Source organism: Ammodytes marinus, assembly GCF_949987685.1.
Source record: "Ammodytes marinus genome assembly, chromosome: 20".
Taxonomy (NCBI): domain Eukaryota; kingdom Metazoa; phylum Chordata; class Actinopteri; order Uranoscopiformes; family Ammodytidae; genus Ammodytes; species Ammodytes marinus.
In genome coordinates, this window is record NC_137224.1 from 9,895,226 (window position 1) to 9,915,207 (window position 19,982).

General features: G+C 40.7%; 1 protein-coding gene across 2 annotated transcripts in view; it reads left to right on the forward strand.

Moving 5' to 3' along the window:
- dnmbp (dynamin binding protein) overlaps positions 1–19,982 on the forward strand; it is a 47,399-nt gene that overhangs the window by 19,743 nt on the left and 7,674 nt on the right. Inside the window, exons 1-4 of one of the 2 annotated variants that reach the window (XM_080048952.1) lie at positions 3,559–5,395; positions 16,375–16,583; positions 17,072–17,171; positions 18,506–18,653. In XM_080048952.1, coding sequence (XP_079905078.1) covers positions 3,724–5,395; positions 16,375–16,583; positions 17,072–17,171; positions 18,506–18,653 — 2,129 coding nt within the window. In that variant the 5' untranslated portion in view covers positions 3,559–3,723. Of the gene's footprint in view, positions 1–3,558; positions 5,396–16,374; positions 16,584–17,071; positions 17,172–18,505; positions 18,654–19,982 lie in introns of those variants that run through there. The other variant, XM_080048951.1, reaches the window with a different exon arrangement.

Below are 19,982 nucleotides of genomic sequence, written 5' to 3' on the forward strand. Positions count from 1 at the left end.
TGTAGCAGTTGGGGGTTTTAGTGCCTTGCTCAAGGGGCACTGACGACATTTGTTGACTAAGTTACATATTGATTTAAGCCTACCTTTATGGATTTAACGAACGGGAAGAAGGGTGAAAATATCAAATAGTTAAAAACTATTTTATTTATGACTGTTTGGAACATTCATTTTTTTTGTTCATTATTAAAAGGTTAATGATAACAGATCACATCACCTGACTAATGTTTTTCCAATATATGAGTACGAGTTTCTTTTTATTGTGTTTTTCTGGCAATATTGGATTTTTACATAGCTAAATTTTTCATCTACTGTATGTAATGAATTAACTTGATTTTGAAGTAAAAAAAAAAAGAGTGTACTGGTCAAAAACATAGTAGGTAATTCTGTCCATGAACAATTCGTCACTTTCCCAATTATTTTTCTATGTAGATTTTCTAACTGCACATGTTTTATCTGCTTTCCAACAGAAGAGTTCCCCTATTTCTCACTGTTAAACACGCATGTACGCACACACCCACAGACAAACACAAACACACCTACCACACAAAAATCCTCATTCATTCATTAACCTAATCAGTCTAAAGTACTGCTAACAATATTTGTGTGTTTGTGTGTGCCTCATTATACTCTTAACTTAAGAGTTTCAGTCCTATTTATTTCTTATTGTTCTAATTGATTTTTTTTCTCACTTGACCAAGTACCTCAATGATCCAAAACTGAAAGTTAGATGTTCAGAGCAGTCACATGCCAAGAAGTCATTGTTCACCTACGGAGCTCATCTTGGTTTGGTAATTCAATCACTACTGGATGATTCATGGTTCATTCTAATTTAATAGTTTAACTACCGTTTTGTTTGTGTTCATACCGGCAAACTAATCATCAGTAATTGGCTGTATAACATTAAATTATATTCTGTCAAATTATATCCATCACTGTCTAATAAGTGGATCAGCCTGAAGGCAGGAGCTAGTTCCGTTGGCCACAGGTGCCTGCCCTCTAGGGGTCATGCAACCACATAGTTGCCATTCACTCATCATCACACTACAGAAGTTCTCACACCCTTCTTTGTCAGAAAAGAAATCTAATATTCAAAGTGTGATGTCCTTTGCTATTGCCAAGTTGTTAGATGTGGAAATATCCTAAGGTGGTGACATGATCTGTAAGAGATGAGATTGAGCATCTAGGAAGGGGAAATCAGCCAAGCACACTCCCATTGCAGGATGTTGATATGGTAATTATCAACACATTAAAGACAAATGCTTTTCCAAAGGATTTGTTAAAAGGATATTCTGTTTCCCCTTTTTGAATGCTTATCTCACAGAAAGGTGTGTACATATCAATCATTTAGTCTTAGGATCTTTATCATCCTATTGCTATGCCTCTAACACACACTCATGCACACACAGCCACAAAGGAGTAAGTGTTTTCCATGCTTGTGCAGGGTGTGTTCCTGAGTGTGACGCTTGAAAGACAATGGCAGCTTATTGTTGCAAGGCAGGGAGTTACTTCAACATTGGGTTCTGCCTGTACTTCACTGTACAGAGGCCGGTTGTAAGGCCCCATACAAACTGAGAGGTGTTATATTAAATCTCAAAACAACAAGAAAAATTCACATACACACACAGTTTGATTTATTGCCCTGAACAGCTTTTCATTTAGTTGTAATTTTCAAGTATTTTTATTTGCACGAGGCATTGGCAGAAAGCAACAGAAAGTTGTGAGAAAAAAATGTATCCATTCATCCAAATGCAATTACAAAACATATTGTGTTGTATGCCAATTATAGTAGTTAGTCGGGTATCCCTTTCCCAAGTATAAAGAAGAGCATTTTGGCATGACTTATATATTTGGGTCATATTAAATTATTTTTATTTAGTTTTAAGCATGCTTGGTGCTATTTACTCCTTTTCACACAATAGTGCAGGTCTCTCCGTCTCTACCATTTCTTTGTTTTCCAGCTACCTGAACTTCAGCCTCCTTTTAATTCTTTTAACCTGTTATTAAAACACCTCTATGAGCATCCATGATACCATAGTTTAACACTGTTTTTAGGATTATTTTCAGCTTGAGCTTTCCGTCAGCCTTAGAAACCTGGATACTTCTATTGAAGTAGAACCATTTTCTGTATGACCTTATTCTTGAAAATCATCATTTACTTTCCCTCGATGTTCTAAATGTTGATCAAAGCCATGACAGATTAATTTACATTGGGTAACACAGTCATGGAGAGGAATGTCATATGCAGCATTCCTACGGTTGGCTCACATACACAAACACACAGTTTCGGTCCTGTTCTGCTACTGAAAGCTGAGATGTTGAACACTGATAATTAAACAGCCTTACGTAATAAGCTAACAATGTCTTAGTACGATTTCCATGCTCAAGCTTACCTTGTGAAACTGTGTGCCTTTTGTGCAATATGGGTTTTGGCCTATTTAATGCAAAAGTGCATCTTACCAAATTCATTCATAATTTCAATAATGCATAACGCAATTAATACATCTTACAAGTTCCATTCTAATTACATTTTAATGGTTTGAATTGATTGTAAATGGATACTTTTCCATGTGTCTGTTTGTGTATCACGTGTATTTGAGTGTATGCAAGTGCTTTAACCTGTTCCTTTAATGCCTGACTCTTTCATGGAGAATTAAGGAGGAGGGGGGATATATTATACTCAAGCTTTATGAATAGGCCTGAGAGTGGGGACAACCTACAACAATAGCTCATTGTACACCCCAGCCGCTACCTTTTCAGTAGCTGCTCTGGGCTAATCATGTTGTTGAGAGATGGTATAATAATTATCTAAATATGAAGGCTATCTTTTGCTGGGAGCTTTTCCTTTCACTTGTTTTCTACTTTTCACTACTCTTTTCTATCAATCATTACTCCAAAAGAAAACTAGTTTCAAACCAAATCATGTGGCCGTCTTCATGTGTTAATTATGGCTCCTCCCTGAAATCTAGGGCAAAGTTAAACTGATAGACTGAGGTCAGTTTCTTGCTCAGTTTCAGTTTACCTACAACTACCACGCCATTTCGACCAGTGTTGATAGTTAGAATCTGAACGTTAGAGCTGGTTGTTTGGACAGGAGTGAGTTGCGTCAAGGGATTGCAATAATGCATTAATAAACTGGTGAAAAAAAGCAGGGAAACTCACAGGAAATGGCAAAAACAAAGAAAACAGGATAGAAGGAAGGAAGGAGTATTGTTCATCGGTGTGGGGAAAAAAACACTTGGTCTGTAGGCCATTAACTGTAGCCCATTAAAGGCAGATTTTCTTTGACATATTATGTCAAAGAAAATCTTTCCTTGACAGACTGTTTTTCTGCAAACAGAGGTACTAGCCAATTGAAAGAATGGGAGGGGCTCTGGGCTAATCCTCCACTCATGTGACTCAACTCAATCATTAACTCAAGAAGGCCCCTCCTTCAATAACCCTCCCCCCTCTCCCCCCTTCTCCTTCCATGATTCGCTGAGAAAGCTGTGGGGAGGGTATGATTCAGTTACACTGAGGGCTGGGAGGTGCTTGGGCCAGGCAGTGCTGTTGAGGCAGCGGAGAGGAGACAGAGAAAACAAGTGGGAGAGAGTTACAGACAATATGCCTGACAGGTGGAGTCTCCCACAGCGCTTTGTCATGGAATGCGGGACTTTGGAAAGAGGAAATAAACTACATTCAACAACAAACTATCAGCACCGGGGGCTGATTTAAACAGCAAGAGCTATGAAGAGCCCAGTGGTTTATGGAAACCCAGCCATGTTTGGTCCAGCGGATTGGAACTATGCAGCTGGTGCCCCTGTAAGGAAAGGGAAGAGTGTGGAGGACCTGGGGGATGCTGGCTGGGCCAGAGAGAGGGAGAGGGTGGCTCATCTGCAACAACTACAACATCTACACCAACTGCAGCTTCAGCAACAACAGGTTGGATATCCTGGGTATGGAGTGTTTCCTCCTGGACATCCACAGGGACCAGTCATGGTGGCAGGTCCTGGTCACCCAGTTCCACCTCCAGGCTGCCCTATGCCAGTACATGGTGGCATGATGGTGCCTGTAGGTGTGCCCATGCCATCTCCAGTGCATGTGCAAGCTCCATGGCCAGTACAATGGGAGAACCAAGCCCACATTACACAGGGCAATGTTTGCCGCCAATCCAGCTTGGAATATGACAAAAGGACTCTAGGCCAGGACGGTTACTACCACCCTGGTTCAGAGGGTGGTCATCTAGATGTGAGGATATCTGAATGGAAAGGCAAAAATTGTTTTTACCAGGGACCTGAGGATAACAGCCACCAGGACTACAGCAGAGTGCCACAAGAAGGGTATAGTAAGTTTGATGAGGACAGAAGAAGAAGCGACGATTGGGTCAGAGAAAATGATCATAGCACCGAACGTAATCCTCATAAGAGTCGCAGATATGTGGAGGATTATGACAAATACAGAAACAGGGATCATGATGACAGGAAATACAATGGGAGATTTGAAGACAGAGAGCAGCAATATCATGACAGCAGGAAACCCAGTAAACGTGCACTTAGAGAACATGACGGTTTCAACAGAGAGTATCAAGACTATGATGATCAAAAAGACACCTATGGTCGCAGAGACAATTACAGGGACAGTGACCACTACAAGGACTATGATAGGGATTATTATGACTCAAAAGGGGATCATCGATATAGAGAAAAAGAATACTCCCAGCGAAGAGAGGATGACCGCTATTATGATGAACGGAAACGCAAAGACCATTCTTATGACCGGCATACAGAGGATCAATATGATCGCAGAGAAAATAACTACAAGGACATGGGTGAGGAAACTTACACCAGAAAAGGAAGGGGTCAGTATGACTCTGAACTGGACGAGCACCACCGTGGTTATAAGGAGGGGGACCACTATGACCGGTACATGGATACAGGTGATGACAGGAGACATGAGTACTACGACAACAGAACTAGGGACCACTACAAAACAAGGGAGCACTATGAGCGCAGGACTGAAGACCAATACAGCCGTGATAATGAAGACCACCACCAATCCAGAGAAGGGGAACGTTCCCACTTTAGGACCCGGGACAGATATCGAGATTTGCGCTCAACATCTCTGGATTCGCAACTTGAGGAATACCCTAAAAAGGAAGTTAAGACGCACTGTGAGGAATGGGTTGAGCAGCAGAAGAAGTTGGCACTCTGCAAAATGCAATCTTTTGAGGATCCCGTTGTATACAGGCACAAGGATGAGAATGAAAAAGGATATGAGTCAAGTGCTGGGAGCATTGGTTCAAAACGGGGTCACAAGCCTGTGTATGTGGGCTCACTAGATCGTAACAGCTTCTACAGGAAGACAGCTCCAAGCGCCCTAGGAAAGTCCAAGTTTGCCACCATGCGGAAACAAAATAAAGGTAAACAGAGGAATGTTGGCATGTGACATAATGTACTCCACATGTCATATTTGCAAAGCATGATGTACTTGCAGTGTGTTTGTGTGATCATTTCATCAAATTTAGATGATTCAAACCGCTGTAATATTCATCAATTGTAAGATGAAAGGGTCAGCCAGGTACACACCTTACTAAACAGATCCTGGGTAACAAGGAGGACCCATGTCTGTTCTTGTTATTGCCAATCCCTATAGATAAAACAGGGTGGAGAGTTCGACAGTCTTTGGTGCCTCACTTTCTATCATTGGTGACCTCCAGAGGTGCTCTTATAATCAATACTGGAGGGCTTTTTGTGCTGACTAGACAGACTCACCTCCTTAGAGTGTGTGTGTGTGTGTGTGTGTGTGTGTGTGTTCCTGTTTGTATGTATGTATCAGTATCACCTATCTCAGGAAAGTGACCTGTCAGGTATTTGTAGGCGTAAGAACCTGAAGGACAGGTTTTGTAGGTTCTTGGCTTTTGTTTTCTCTCATTTTCCCTGTCTGTACTGATGCTATGCTCACCCACAACAAGTATTTTCAGTTCTTGCATGACTGAATGGTCAGACTTCCATTGTCTTGCTTGTTTTCATCAGAAACACTCTTTGTCTTCTTAAGTCACTCACTCTATAAACAGGTAAAAATGTATTGTGAGTTAAGTGGCTTGGTTTTAGACATAATTTCAAGTATGATTTGTATTCAAACCATATCTTTATTTCCGATATACTTTTCACCCTAAATTCCATTCCAGTTATCGAATTCTGTGAAGAGCCAACACAAATGTTATTATCTTAACAAAATCTTTGGACCTTGTGTTTGTGAGTCATGTATTGACAATAGAAATGCTAAATCATAAATCTGGGGCTGTAAAACACTTGAAAAGTTTAGTCATTTGGGGCAATACTTTTTTAGTGAAAGTTTTTATGAAATGTGTATTTAAAATAGAAAATATCTGTCAAATGCTTGAGTAAACAAGCCTACTTATTAAACCAAGCTTGTAATACTAACTTTCAATGTTATGGCTTCTTTACGGTCAGCACTCTTAGTATTGAAATACAACACCCAGCTCTTGGACAATGATGTTATCACTGGCTTACACTAACAAATTGTTCAAAACAGTGACAGGGAGAACTCAAAAGGATAGTTGTGAACATGATTGGGTTCACTTGGAATAACAGATAAAAAGTTGTGGTCTGCAAACACAATAACCAATTAATTACAACATCAGATAGTAGTTGTGTCTGTTTGTGTGTGAGATTGTGTTTCAAGTGGAATCGAAGGAATTAAGAGCACTTTACTGGCTGACTGCAGTTCTTCATGTCTGAGAAGAAGCAGGTGGCGCCCCACGACCCCTCCCCCATTCACCTAGAAACACACACAAGCCAAACATGCACGGCAACGCACACACACACAGTCCACATTGGCCCCCCCCCACCACGCATGCATTTCGGGAGTCCAAGTATTAATCCCTAGCGTCAGCATGGTGAGTGGATGGCGGGGGTCTGTCTGGTGCCAGGAGGTGGCCAGTACTGGCCTGACTCCTTCACTGCAAGACTAGACTGATACTTGGTGTGTGTGTGTGTGTGTGTGTGTGTGTGTGTGTGTGTGTGTGTGTGTGTGTGTGTGTGTGTGTGTGTGTGTGTGTGTGTGTGTGTGTGTGTGTGTGTGTGTGTGTGTGTGTGTGTGTGTGTGTGTGTGTGTGTGTGTGTGTGTGTGTGTGCTAGTGAGGCTCTTGGAGGCTTATTTGAGAGATGACGGCATTTTTCAAAACACGAACACACACACACACATGCTCCCTTGCCTCTGCAGTATCTTGTCATCCTTTAATCTTGTTAAACTGTTTCAGCGTGGTCAGGGGTTTGCCCTGAGTAAAGCATTTGATGGCATGGCTAAAAACATAAGACCATCTTATTGCTTGTGCTAATTGGGCTTATGTTGTGATTCTGTGACATTGAGGTGATGGCCGAGGCTTTTGAGATGACCTTAAAGCATGTCTTATTACATTTGTTGTCTGTAATCAAGTTTTAGATATTAGACCTCTGGGTCTAAAAAATCTATACAGTCTAGCAAACAGCAGTTACTAATTAATGTTTCACCTGACAGACATGTAGCTTTTACAGTTCGGTGTATATAATTTGTATTATGAACTTTATGGGTGTGTGCATGTGCTACTGTTGAAGGCGTACATATGGCTATAAATCCAAAGAGGGCAAACATAATTGGGAGAATGTTGTTCTCACACGTATGGATTGCTGAGCAGTTTTTGTTTGACCTGCTTATTGTTTGAATCAAATAAACCTGTGAATATTTGATGTGGGTGTAAGTATAAACCTTGATTTCTCTTAAAGGTCACTCTATTGAACTTTAAAGAAACATATTCTGCTGTATGGACAGTGTTTTAGCGTCTGTGTGTGAATAATGTGTCGTCATCCAGCTATGATCTGGCAGTGTATGCCGGGTTGCCCTCCGTAATCCTCATGCAGTTACTGCTATTGGCGGGCGGCGGGATGGAGGTGGGGTGGGGGAGTTTGGAGTTAAGTCCGGAAGTCTTTGGACAAGATCTCAAATCGTCTGACAACATTGCTTTAAAGATGTCTTATCTCATTGCTGGCAAGCAAAAAATGTCAGTGGATTTATCCCGCTAGTCCGATGAGTCATTGGTGTGGTCACACTTACATGTTTGTTGTTGATCCTAAGTCCTCTTTATCGCCCTTTTTATGGTTAACTTATGTTGAAGCTTTTTGACCTGATTTCTAGTAATTATGCAAGTTTCTTCTAGATTATTCTTTGAACTTTGTTAAAATGATTGAACTGTTAGAACATTAACATTTCTTTGGTTAATGATGAGTTTCACAATTTTCTTGCGTCCAAAATAGGCACACATAAACAGTAACTAACGCACATTAGTGCTTACTCAGCAAGCTTTAGATCTAAGTTTGGTTACTGCTAGTACCTGCATAGAGAACAACAGTGATACTATTTGTTTGTTTTAGACCTTGTGGACTTTCTCTTTCCCACCTAGTTTACTCTTGAAAAGACGAAGGCAATTATCGCATAGGAAGATAAATGGATGTAACTCGTCATGTGAGAGTAAATCATGTTCTGATGCCCTTCAATGGTAAATGAGTTACAATCAAATTCCAAATCAGACTAATAACCTGAAATTTGCAGGTTGATTACTTGTTGCCATTGATCGTATACTTCTATCCAAGTCGTTTTTATGCTCCAAATGGTGTTTATCTTTTTGTTGAGTATTTCCTGTCTGACAATCATACACTGCCTGTGTTGGTGTATCACACAATCAGTTTAACACACTTAAACAAATAAACTTGTTTGAATGTTAATTGGTGTTATACTTGGATGTTGTTACTGTCACAGTGTTAAGCACTAGCTTAAGAGTGTAATTTATTTACACTTGCACACAGTTATCCTGTTGCCGTCCTTTGTGTTAAAGAATCATTATTGTTGGTAAATAAGGGCCTTGATCTCAATCACTGGCTGTCTGAAAAGAGCCACTCTGTGGGAAAGGCACATTATAGCACAGTCAAAGCAGTATCTGATTTACTTGTATTTCAAGTATCAGTTCTACCGTGTCTGTTTTGGTTTTAAAGTGGATGTTAGGATTGCTAGTAAAACTGTTTCATTATAATTAATAGAATGCCTGTTATTGAGTTTTGAGTATCTGTCCGGTTCAGTTTGTTGAATATTACAGTTGAAAATTAGCAATTTTTTTTTACAATTATCCCTTTGGCGTTTATGCACTTTTTAGAGTGTGTACACACTAAAAAGCTTACACCTTTGTCCATAGCAATAATACATGACATGTGGGATTGTCTGAAGGGGGAAAAAAATTCACACCTATTAGTAGTGCAATGCAGAGAACTCAGTTCTCTTTCATTTCGCCGTGGGAAAATTCATCAAGCCCACAGGCATCAGGATCCTTGTCTTTACTTGTCTTACATTTAGCAACACATTCTGCCAGTTTAGTTATCTCAAAGTCATAGGGCAGCACTCACCGACAGGAAGGAACAAATACTATCCCATACAGGCAGTAAAGGCATTAGTCACTTTGTCATACAAAATAGCAATGTAAATTGAGAAAATGTAATGTAATTGACATAACATTTCCATCATAACCATTTAAAAATATTTCATTTGAGTATTTTGTTGCAGGACTGTGTATCACCAAAGCGCCTGTGGGGCCCAATGGACCCATTGTCATCCCTTTCTCCATTAACGTGATGACGGTACAGCTCTTCGGTTGAATAGGTCTACTCACTTAATGGTTTCGGGGTCCTCCTAAAGTACCCTCTGCACACATGCAAAGCTGATGGTCTCTTGAAGTCGTTTGACATTGTGCGTTGTGGAAATTAAACCAAATGAGAAAATTCCAAGGGAGCCTGAGGTCACTGTCTCACCGTGTGGCGTTTGTAACAAATTATTTATTCATCTAGGTAATTAGATTGTAGCTTTATCCACCTGCCAACAAGAGAAGTTGCATCTCTCGAAGTCTAATAGTGGACAAAGCTAAACACAGGATTAAAATCACGCTCTGAATGCTACATGTGTCCGTAAACGGCCTGCTTTCATAATGACTGGCGTGATTTGAATGGAGGGCTTTAATTACCAGGGATTCCAGACAATGACTCATAAAGGTTGCTGTTGGATTCTGCCAGGAGTTGGAATGTGACCTTTTGACATTTGACCCTATAAAGCAAGATAAACAGGATGGTCTGTCACCGACTAAACTCCTCCCGTTTTTCCTTTTTTTTAAGTGACCTTCTACCTTGGGCAACAGTTTTAAGAACAAATCCAATGTTGTGTATGAGCCCCAGCTTAAGGCCTGTGCAGACATGGTTACCTAGTGCCAGTTGCCAGCGTCACATTTTTTAATACATGCAGTATTAATTTACAAGTCACTGCTTGTAGGCTGTTGGGTAAATACAGTTTTATTGTGGTGTTACTGTCAAAGAGCTTAGTAGCTTGTGTGAAATTATTTCCCAAATAAACGCACACACACACACACACACACACACACACACACACACACACACACACACACACACACACACACACACACACACACACACACACACACACACACACACACACACACACACACACACACACACACACACACAGAACAAACTCACATAAAGACAGAGTTTCCCATGTAATCATTTCAGCAAAGCCACTCCCCGCTCTCCAAAAACTTGGCTTGATATGAGGAGGGCCCCTGCTATTCGTGCTGCCATGGCGACTGTGCAGTGTGCTATGAACTTTGGAGCAGAGCACACACACAGCACTGATTGTGTCTGACCTTAGAGCGCTCGGTGGAGGGCAAACTTTTGACTTTTGCACAGCTTTCAGTGTGGCGCGCTTACTTAAAACTCTACTTGCAAAAGTTGTTCAACAGAGTCATAGTTCATTAAAAATGAGAAAGAGGGAGGTTAACTTGGTAGGAAAGAGTTGAAAAAGATCCTTAAGTAAGAATCTAGATTGTGAGGATCGAGGGGAGCCTCATAATTCTGATAGATTTCAGCCTCTCAGAGGAGGAGCATGGTCTGCCCTTCAGTAGACTGAAAACCATGAAACAGATTCATCACGGAACTGGACTGCTATTTAGACTGACAGAAAAAAAGATTTAGGATATCCCAATTCACAATGTCAAATGCTATATGCTAAAAAATACCCGGATGTCCTATTACATCTGGTCGTATTATTTAGTGTACAAATCATCAGTTTAGTTTTTTGGCAGTTCAGAGCCACTTTGCCCGGCTGTGGCGAAGCAGAACGGGCAGTCGTTCACAGCATGGTAGGGTCTGAGGGGAAAAAAAGCAAAAGAGTCATGTTCAAAGCGCAATGTTATGAAGAAATAAATGAGTAAAGTATGTCCCAATTTATGCCCACTGCATGCAAACTACATACTTTTTATGGTCAGCTTCAGTATATAGAAATGTTAAAAAAAGAGTATACAATTTGGAATGCAGGGAAGGTCGGACTGCTGCTGATGCTCTCTCCCACAATGCAAAGCACAGAAGAATTGAGCTGATCACAACTAGAAACACTACGAATACTGTTGGTAAAAAAAAAAAAAAAAAAAAAAAAAAAAAAATTAAAAACAAACGCACTAAAAAAAAGAGTTCTAATTGAACAACTATATTGATGTCTCTCTGAAGTTTAATTGGCAGTAGTTTTGACTCATTCGCATTTCATCTGATGTCACAAGCATCTTTCCAGTATAATGATATTTTGGTCTACTAAATGTGCATGGATTTGGGTCGCAGCATGTTGAAAACACCTGTTCTTTCTCAGCAGCAAAACAAGACAAAGTCCAGCTCCGTGTTTTGTTGTCTGCCACAGTGCTCGTCTTCTCTGGTGTGAGTGTGTGTTTAATGATGGTGGGCTCCCATCCATTCTCATGTTAATGGGAGGTCTGGAATGGAGTTTTTGCTACGCAGTTCTCCTCAAGGCTCAGAAACTGGATTTAAGATTGACAATGGACTATCGTAGAATGGGTGCCGTTGTTTGAACCACGTTGTGTGTGTGTGTGTGTGTGTGTGTGTGTGTGTGTGTGTGTGTGTGTGTGTGTTACGGGGGTGGGGGGAGTGAATGTGTGCTTGTTTTTGAAGTGGTCTGAAGAAAGTTGCAAGCAGCAGGTGGGTGACGCCTCATCATCTTCTCTTTTTGTCCGTGTACGAAGCAATGGAAATATAGTTCCTTGGAGTGAGTCCCTCAGTGAAAACACTTCTTAAAATGTTTATCTGTTTTTACAGCTTGATATTCAAGGAGGAATTTGCAGTTATTTGAATATTAGAGAAGCATTGATAAGGGAATCTAAAGTTAAATGTGTTATCATTAACAGGCCATTGTTTGATCTGTATTTTTTTGCCTATTTAAAACTGGCCGCATATATACACACCAAATAAATTGTTTCTGTGATTCTAAATTAAAATCTGCATGGATATTATGAGCACCATTACATGCATTAACGTGGGAAAAGCCAGAGAAAGTTGTAAATGTCCAAGTGCATTTCATTGTTGTTGCTTTGGTCAAACCTGCAGGACAAACTAACATAAAGCTGAAAAACACTTCATTTGATACAGATGTGACCATGCATCTTACCCATAAATCATAGTGTGTGTGATACTCAGGAATTCACCCCAGCAGCAATCCAGTCCCAATCGCTTATCTTTTGGCAACCTTCAAGCTATGTGTTCTGCCTGAGCGCTCCTTTAGTTTGTGCCACCTGATTTCCACCACTTTGTTGTTTTTGTTTCATCTGTGATGACCTGAGCTACTGTACAACTGTGACTGTCAGTGTCTGAACATAGTGGGTGAACTGTCATTTTACAGCACCAATAAGTGAACACTCCCTATTGTGGCTGCTCCAGAAATCAAACCCGCAGTGTATTCTTTATCTATAAGCTTAAGATTTGAACATGATTCATAATGTGTAATAGTGGCAATCAAGGACTGTCTCTGACCGCAAACCAATCTCAAATACGTCTTGATTACCGTGGAAATGTTAAGGTGCCTGTTCCAAGAAGCAGGTTCACCAAGTTCCCTAGATCCAATTCTTACCCAAAGCTAGGACGTGGCGTGGGCTGTTGTAAAAAAGATATGTCTCAGGTTTTACCCAGATGGCTCAGTGAATCAGCTTTTTCGGAAAAACAGTATTGATTCCACCTGTTGAAGGCTGGGCAGTGGCTTAATGCTGGGAGACGCAATGTCTGACTTGGAAATTAACCTCCCAGTAGTTTGCCAAATTTGAGAAATGCAGTATTGTTTTAGGCCTCATAGGCAGTCTTACTGGATTGCTGTTTTTCCTTTGATAACTGTTGTCAAAGTTAACTAGTTCTTAAGATTTTCTATTATTCATCTTTTGTACTAAAATGTCCTCTATATGCTGTAGTAGATCAGTTTTTGCTCCACAAAGAGCAATACAAACCAAAATAGTTGTCTAAAGGACTTCCATACTACTAGTGTTGGAGGGAGCCAAGGGAGTATGATTAAACCATATGACCCCTAACCCAGTTTATTCCAGTAGACAACATATACTTCTCTCTCTCTCTCTCTCTCACTCTCTCTCTCGCTCTTTCGCTCCCTCTCTCTCTCCCTCTAACAAACTTTTCAATATGTGGAACCAGGTCAGTGTTAGAATGCAACTCATTTACTAAACATATTGCTGCTGAGCCCCCTGCAGAGTCATGGTCCCTGTTTTTCCTCATTCCCATGGTTGGGCTATACCACATCCATGTCACACCAATTCTATGGTGTGTGTGTGTATGTATTTACATATGCTGAACAAACCAGAAGACCCCCATGCAAAGTTTAAACATGCATCCAAACCTGTTGAATGTGTACAAATTATTTAGCAGTTGTCTCTCCATCAGATACAGTGGATCACATATCGGTTGTCAAATGTGGTTAAAAAAATAAATAGCCATCAACTTGTGTTTGCAGTCAGCCCACAGCTAAACAGTAAAGGAAGGACAGCTGAGTATACTCAAATGACTTCCTATATACTTTTCCAACAGTAGATAACAATAAGTATTGTATTGATAAGAATACTTCCTTTTATTTTCCTAGATCATTTTTCCTAGTTGAATCCTTCTGGCTTGGTACCATCATGAGGTTTTCAGCAACAGGTTGTTGTTTGTTCTGAGTGATTAGTCTATTGGCATCCATCCACAGGTGTGTGTGTGTGATACAGCAGTGATTGTAACATGGGAGTGCCGGGTGACACAGGCCGGTCCTGTTCCACATGCTGATATTGTTTATGTCACGCCTACATTTATGGGCACCTAGGATTGTGTGTGTCTGGCTGTTCATGTAATCTATTTCTTTTGAATTCAGTAGTCGGATAATACTTTTTTAATATTTTCTTAATCACTTACTAATTAATATCAGTTTTTTCTGTACTTTAAATGAACGAATTGCAATGTTTCAAGCCCTGTTAGTTGTGTGTGTGTGTGTGTGTGTGTGTGTGTGTGTGTGTGTGTGTGTGTGTGTGTGTGTGTGTGTGTGTGTGTGTGTGTGTGTGTGTGTGTGTGTGTGTGTGTGTGTGTGTGTGTGTGTGTGTGTGTGTGTGTGTGTGTGTGTGTGTGTGTGTGTGTGTGTGTGTGTGTGTGTGTGTGTGTGTGTGTGTGTGTGTGTGCGATGCCTTCACCCTCTTTATAATAATTCACAGAACAAAGAAAAGTGGAATTCCGTAGAAGTGGGTCAAAGTCATTACATTGACCAGGTTGGTTTGAAATGGCTCAGTGTGTGAAGTGGAGCGTATGATGTGGTTGTATGTGTTTGCGGAAGAGAGCATCAATCGTGGGAATAAGCCGATTTGATTCCAATTAAACTCTTTGAGTCTTTTGTTCTCAGTCTCTCTTTGTATTAGTCTATATTGTGTTGCTGTATGACTTTTTAAAAACTCTCAGTAAACTACTTTCTCAGCAGTGGGGAAAACCTGCATGTGTTTGCGGATGCAGGAGGGGAGATATGGTGACATGAGATAAAGCTTCTTTGAGACGAGCTTTAAGTCATGTGAAGGGAGGGAGAGGGGGTCAGAGTGGGAGGTCAACGGAAGCCAGATCCGCCAATCGGTTCAGCAAGTGTGATTTATTTGAGATTGTTTGCCCCCAAATCCCTTTTGTTTCTACTGAAATCCTTAATCTTAAAAAAAGGGGAAACAATATATATACAGTCATTAATTTATTTAAAAAAGAAACAAAATACATCAATACTGCAGTTTGGTGGACCATTTTAATCCATAGATTTGGTGCTCTAGCGAGTATTTACCTGCTGTTTGTGTGTGTGTGATCCACTTCAAATAAACTACTATGCTCATAGTAATAAAGGAACAGGGTATGATCCAATATCAAATCCAAAAAAACAAAACCCAAATAATTTTTTTAGAGCAGGTTTCGTCTCTGTCCTTGTGTATTGTCCCCAACAGTGTTATCTCTCTTCCCTCAGTGCCCCTCTCTTACTAACTGCCTCTTCTTTAATGTCTGCCCTGTCCCTGAGAGCCCCTATGTCTGTAGTTGCTGTCACAGGCCATTGTGCCACACACAAAGAGCCTGAGTCCACTCCAGTTTTGGATCCATTGACAAAAGGCAGTGGTGCATGAACCAGGCTCTCTCTCCAGTCCCGTTAAAAACCCCAGAGATCAGCCCCTGGGAGTGATAGCCCGGGACATTGATCCAAAGCTAGTCAGGCAAGAAGAAGGGTAAAAGGGCGGACTGACTGGCTGTGTGGGCGGGCAGCCAGGAGTATATTTGGATACAATGAATGGAGACATGGGCTGGGAACCTTTTTTTTCTCTTTGCTCTTCTGCCTTTTGGACTTGTCATCTTTATAATAACCCCTTTATGCCACGCCAAGCTTTGTGTGTTCGCCAATTTCACGGCAACTAATGATGCATTTATGAGAAGAATTTCATAGTTTTTGACCTACACACTGTATGTGAAAAGAGAAGATAGCTGTAAGTTCAAAGTATTTTTCACTTCATATAAGGATAGGGGATCTTTGTGATGTTTTGGAGTCAAGATGGAAAAGGATTTAAAAAATCGATGAAATATATAAACAATTTGAAAATATTGAGTGAAGAGGACGTAGATGTGTGTGGAGGTGAGGGTGTACATACAGTATGTACGTGCAAGTCATTGTGGCATAAGAGTGACATCTTTATCAATTTCCAGGCCAAAATCCAAATAGTTTTTTTTTAAATGACATTCATGATATGTCAACACTTTTTATCCTCAGTTAGCTTGTTTTCCTTTTGTTATTTTGTCTTTTTCTATACACTCACCTAAATATTTGTTTATGTCAACACATTGTGCTTTATTTTTTCAAACACTGATACAAAGTATTAATAAGTAGAAAAAAAACGAAAAGAATAATAATTTTCACTTCAGTACTAGATGGCACTAAATCTGTGTCCCTTTTTATTTTGCCTTTTTCCAGAGATGACGCTCCTGTCGTCGGAGCCCAGATCCCTGGACAGTGCACCGACCTCGGACTCTCCCGCCAGCGCCGGCACGGAGGATCCAGAGCAGAGGATGCTGGAGAAGAGGGCCAACGTCATCCAGGAGCTGCTGCAGACGGAGAAGGACTACATCAAAGACCTGCAGATGTGTGTGGAGGAGATCATCGAGCCAATGCAGAAGAAGCAGGTAAGGGGGGGCGGGATGTTAATAGTAGTATGGTTGAATTGATGTACAGATCTGAAGAAATACATGATGTCTGCGAAGAGGACTTTTTACAACACAGCACAAAGCAATATTTTCTTAACATATTTAAATGTATGGGTGGACCAAACATTATTCAGCTTCAACCGAACCAGTTTTACAGAGATTTTTTATTTTTTACCAAAAAGAGTAACTCAGTAGTTGAGATTGAATCCAGTTTGGTTTCTTACTGCCTTTGCTGCATTTGATGATCATATCCGATTTACCTCTCTATCTCATGCTTATTTTGTTGTTGTACCGTTGATCTTGTGTGGAGGAAGTACCGTACCCTCTAAGATAGCAGACAATGATCCGAAACCCCGGATCAAGGATGTTGTCTTTTACATGGACAAAACAAAACGTATCATGGTGTTTATAAGTTAAATGCAGCTTGTATCGCCGTGTTAACACATTTCCATCTACATTTCTTAAAGGTGAAGAATGTGGACTTTGACGGGCTCTTTGGCAACATCGGCTCCGTGATCGACCTGTCACAACGGCTGTTAGAAGCCCTAGAGGAAACAGACTCAATCGGTAAGGAGACAGTTTTTTGAAGCTATGCTTTTCCTATGAGGTAATGGTTTCACTGACCCACTGTCCAATCAGAGGTCTTCCTACTGCATGTTGTGCTTTGTACTGTATTCACGGTTCAACCATTAACTGTCATCTAATCAAATTTTATAGGCTGTGTAAGACTTTGAATGCATTTTTGAATATAGCCAGCGTTCCATGGAGTAAAGCGAAGGATGCCAATGTCAAGTGATGTTTGATTTATTTTTGTATTAAAGCCACTACGAGTAACATGGCACGTTGGCGGCCTCTTTGGACAAAAGCGGTAGTATTTTTACGACGCCCGCTGTCGCAAAGCTGTTTTCTAGCTCGTGCCAGGCGTGGGAGTGTGAACTGAGAAGGGCGCAATATAGTGCATGTCCGTGTGTTGAAAGTGTGAGGACTCTTTTCGGCTCTGTGAGAGTGGTTTTGACACTGCATCAACTAATGCCAGTCAGTGCTAAACACACCTGATTGCAATGAGTTGATGCAGCAGCGTCACCTAACTACTCTCTCTCACGGAGCTGAAAGATTACGTGTCCTCACAGAAAGCGAATGAACGAGATACGGCAGTTAGTATGGATCACGATGAGGTAATGTGTTTGTGTTGTTGATGTAAATAATGACTATTTCAGATAATGGTTATCTGATGATGGTGAAGCAAAGCAAACTTTGTGTTAGTACCAACCGCTCATTCATTTAGGAGTAAACACTGCAGTCTAGTTTCGCTCTCGTGAAATTGTATACACGTTGCTTGGCAACGCCCTCGTCCCGCCCGTAGCCTATATCACTCTCCCTTTTAGCTTTTCTTCATTGCATTCTCTTTTTTTTCTTTGATGGTTCAGCCCCGTTATCAGTCATTATGACGACAAATAACTGTCTCAAACAAGGCTCCCGCTCCCCTTCCCTCACCTGGAGGGATAGGCTTCTCAAATCGCGTTGCAGCGCCACACTGAAATCTGCGACCAATACGGATATGTGACCATAGAGCTTGCACGAGCGAACCGAAAATCGGACTGGGTGTGCGACCAGACCAAAAGCAGTAATAAAAACTATATAAAAACGTCTTTCTTTGCACTGATTGTCTCGTTTGCTGTTAAGGGTAATTTATGATTATCAGAGGAAACATGAGGCTGTTTAAAATATATTTAAATGTTACTCGTAGCCGCTTTGAGTAGAAAAAATCCCAGGGATGTTTTTTAATTTAGTTTGTTACTTCTTATTGCCCGTTAACAATTGTACACACACACTTACTTGAATATTTGGTGAGTTTTGAGTGAACTCTTGACCAATTACGTTTGCGTATCCCGTGCTCTCAGGAAACGTATTCCTGGACTTCAAAGTTGAGCTGGAGGAAGTGTACAAGATCTACTGCCAGAACCACGACGATGCCATCTCTCTGCTGGAGAGCTACGAGAAAGACGAAAGCATCCAGCGCCACGTGCTGGAGTGTCTAGAGAGGCTGAGGTGAGTCACCGAAAGGAGGGGAACAAAAATGTTTGGAACAATGTTAGTGCCTACTCCTAGTCACTCACTAGTTTTTAGATAGCAAGTTTGAGCTGTGTGTTTGACTGATTAAAACCATATTTTTTTCCGCACGTGAGACAACAAAAACGTGCATGTTTGTGTGTTTTTAAAAAGCATGAAAGCAAGAGTGATGACTAATACAAATGTACAGTGAAACATGAAATGTAAAAAAGTTGAGGATTCATTCCGAGGGTCAAAAAGTAATGGGTTTGTTATGTTAAAGCCTTTTTTTTAAATGTAACTAGCTCAGCACACATAGATTTTTTACACTTAAAATGGTGTCTGTAGACATTTTTCGGCATTCAGCTTTTCTCCTGTCAATGTACAGTATATATTTTGGAAAAAAGTCATGTTGTCAGGTTCAGGGCTCACAATAAGGTTACCTGTTGGCTGATATCCACATGGAATTCATTTATGATGGGGATTTCCTAGCAGACTTTGAACTTTGATGCATTGGGCGTGTTATGATAGAGAAGTTCAGTCGTAGTTAATCTTTGGATAAAAACATTTTCCTTCCTGAAACACATAAATGTGTAAATTTTGCCTGTTTTTTTTGTAAAGACAACTCTCAACCTATCGTCTAGTGTCTGTGTGGACGCTCCAGCTCATAGTTTCTATTATGGTTCTCAGTAATGCAGTGCAGTCAAAGAATGCGCCTTACCTGGTTACACCTGTCTGGTTTCACCTGCAGTGACTCAGGCGCTTGAGTTGGCACTGTTGCATTTCTGTAACACAAAGATCCATGTTTAAAGATAAACACAGGGTTTTATTGGAACCGGAAGCTTTAGAGAGGAAAAAAAGGGGCGGTGGTTCCAAAGATTTCACACTGCCAATCCCTTGTTTACACCAAGTTGTTTTTAGCGGCGTGATTGGCTAGTCGTTTTGTTAGTTTGCCATAAAGTTGCTGGCCTCGACAGGAAAACAATGCACTTTTCTAAAGGGTGTCTGGGTCATCTGTTGCAACCCCTTCAGCTTTCAAAAAGTCACGTGTTTCGAGTTTAACTGCCACACAGAGGGGGCTTTGGCTTTCTCAAGCTTTGATAGAGAATCCCTGTAAACAAAAACGTCACAGCCACGAGTGCAGTCGGCTTAACCGTTTCTTATTGACCATGCAAAGTTCAAGTGACATTCTGTGCAAATAGAAAACGCATTTGTAAATACACCTCCTTTCGACTTACGCAGATTTTAAGACTTGTGGGGGGGAAAAATTACACATTCATGAAAGTTTATCATTGGATCATAGGTTTAAAAATCCTGTTTTTGTTATCT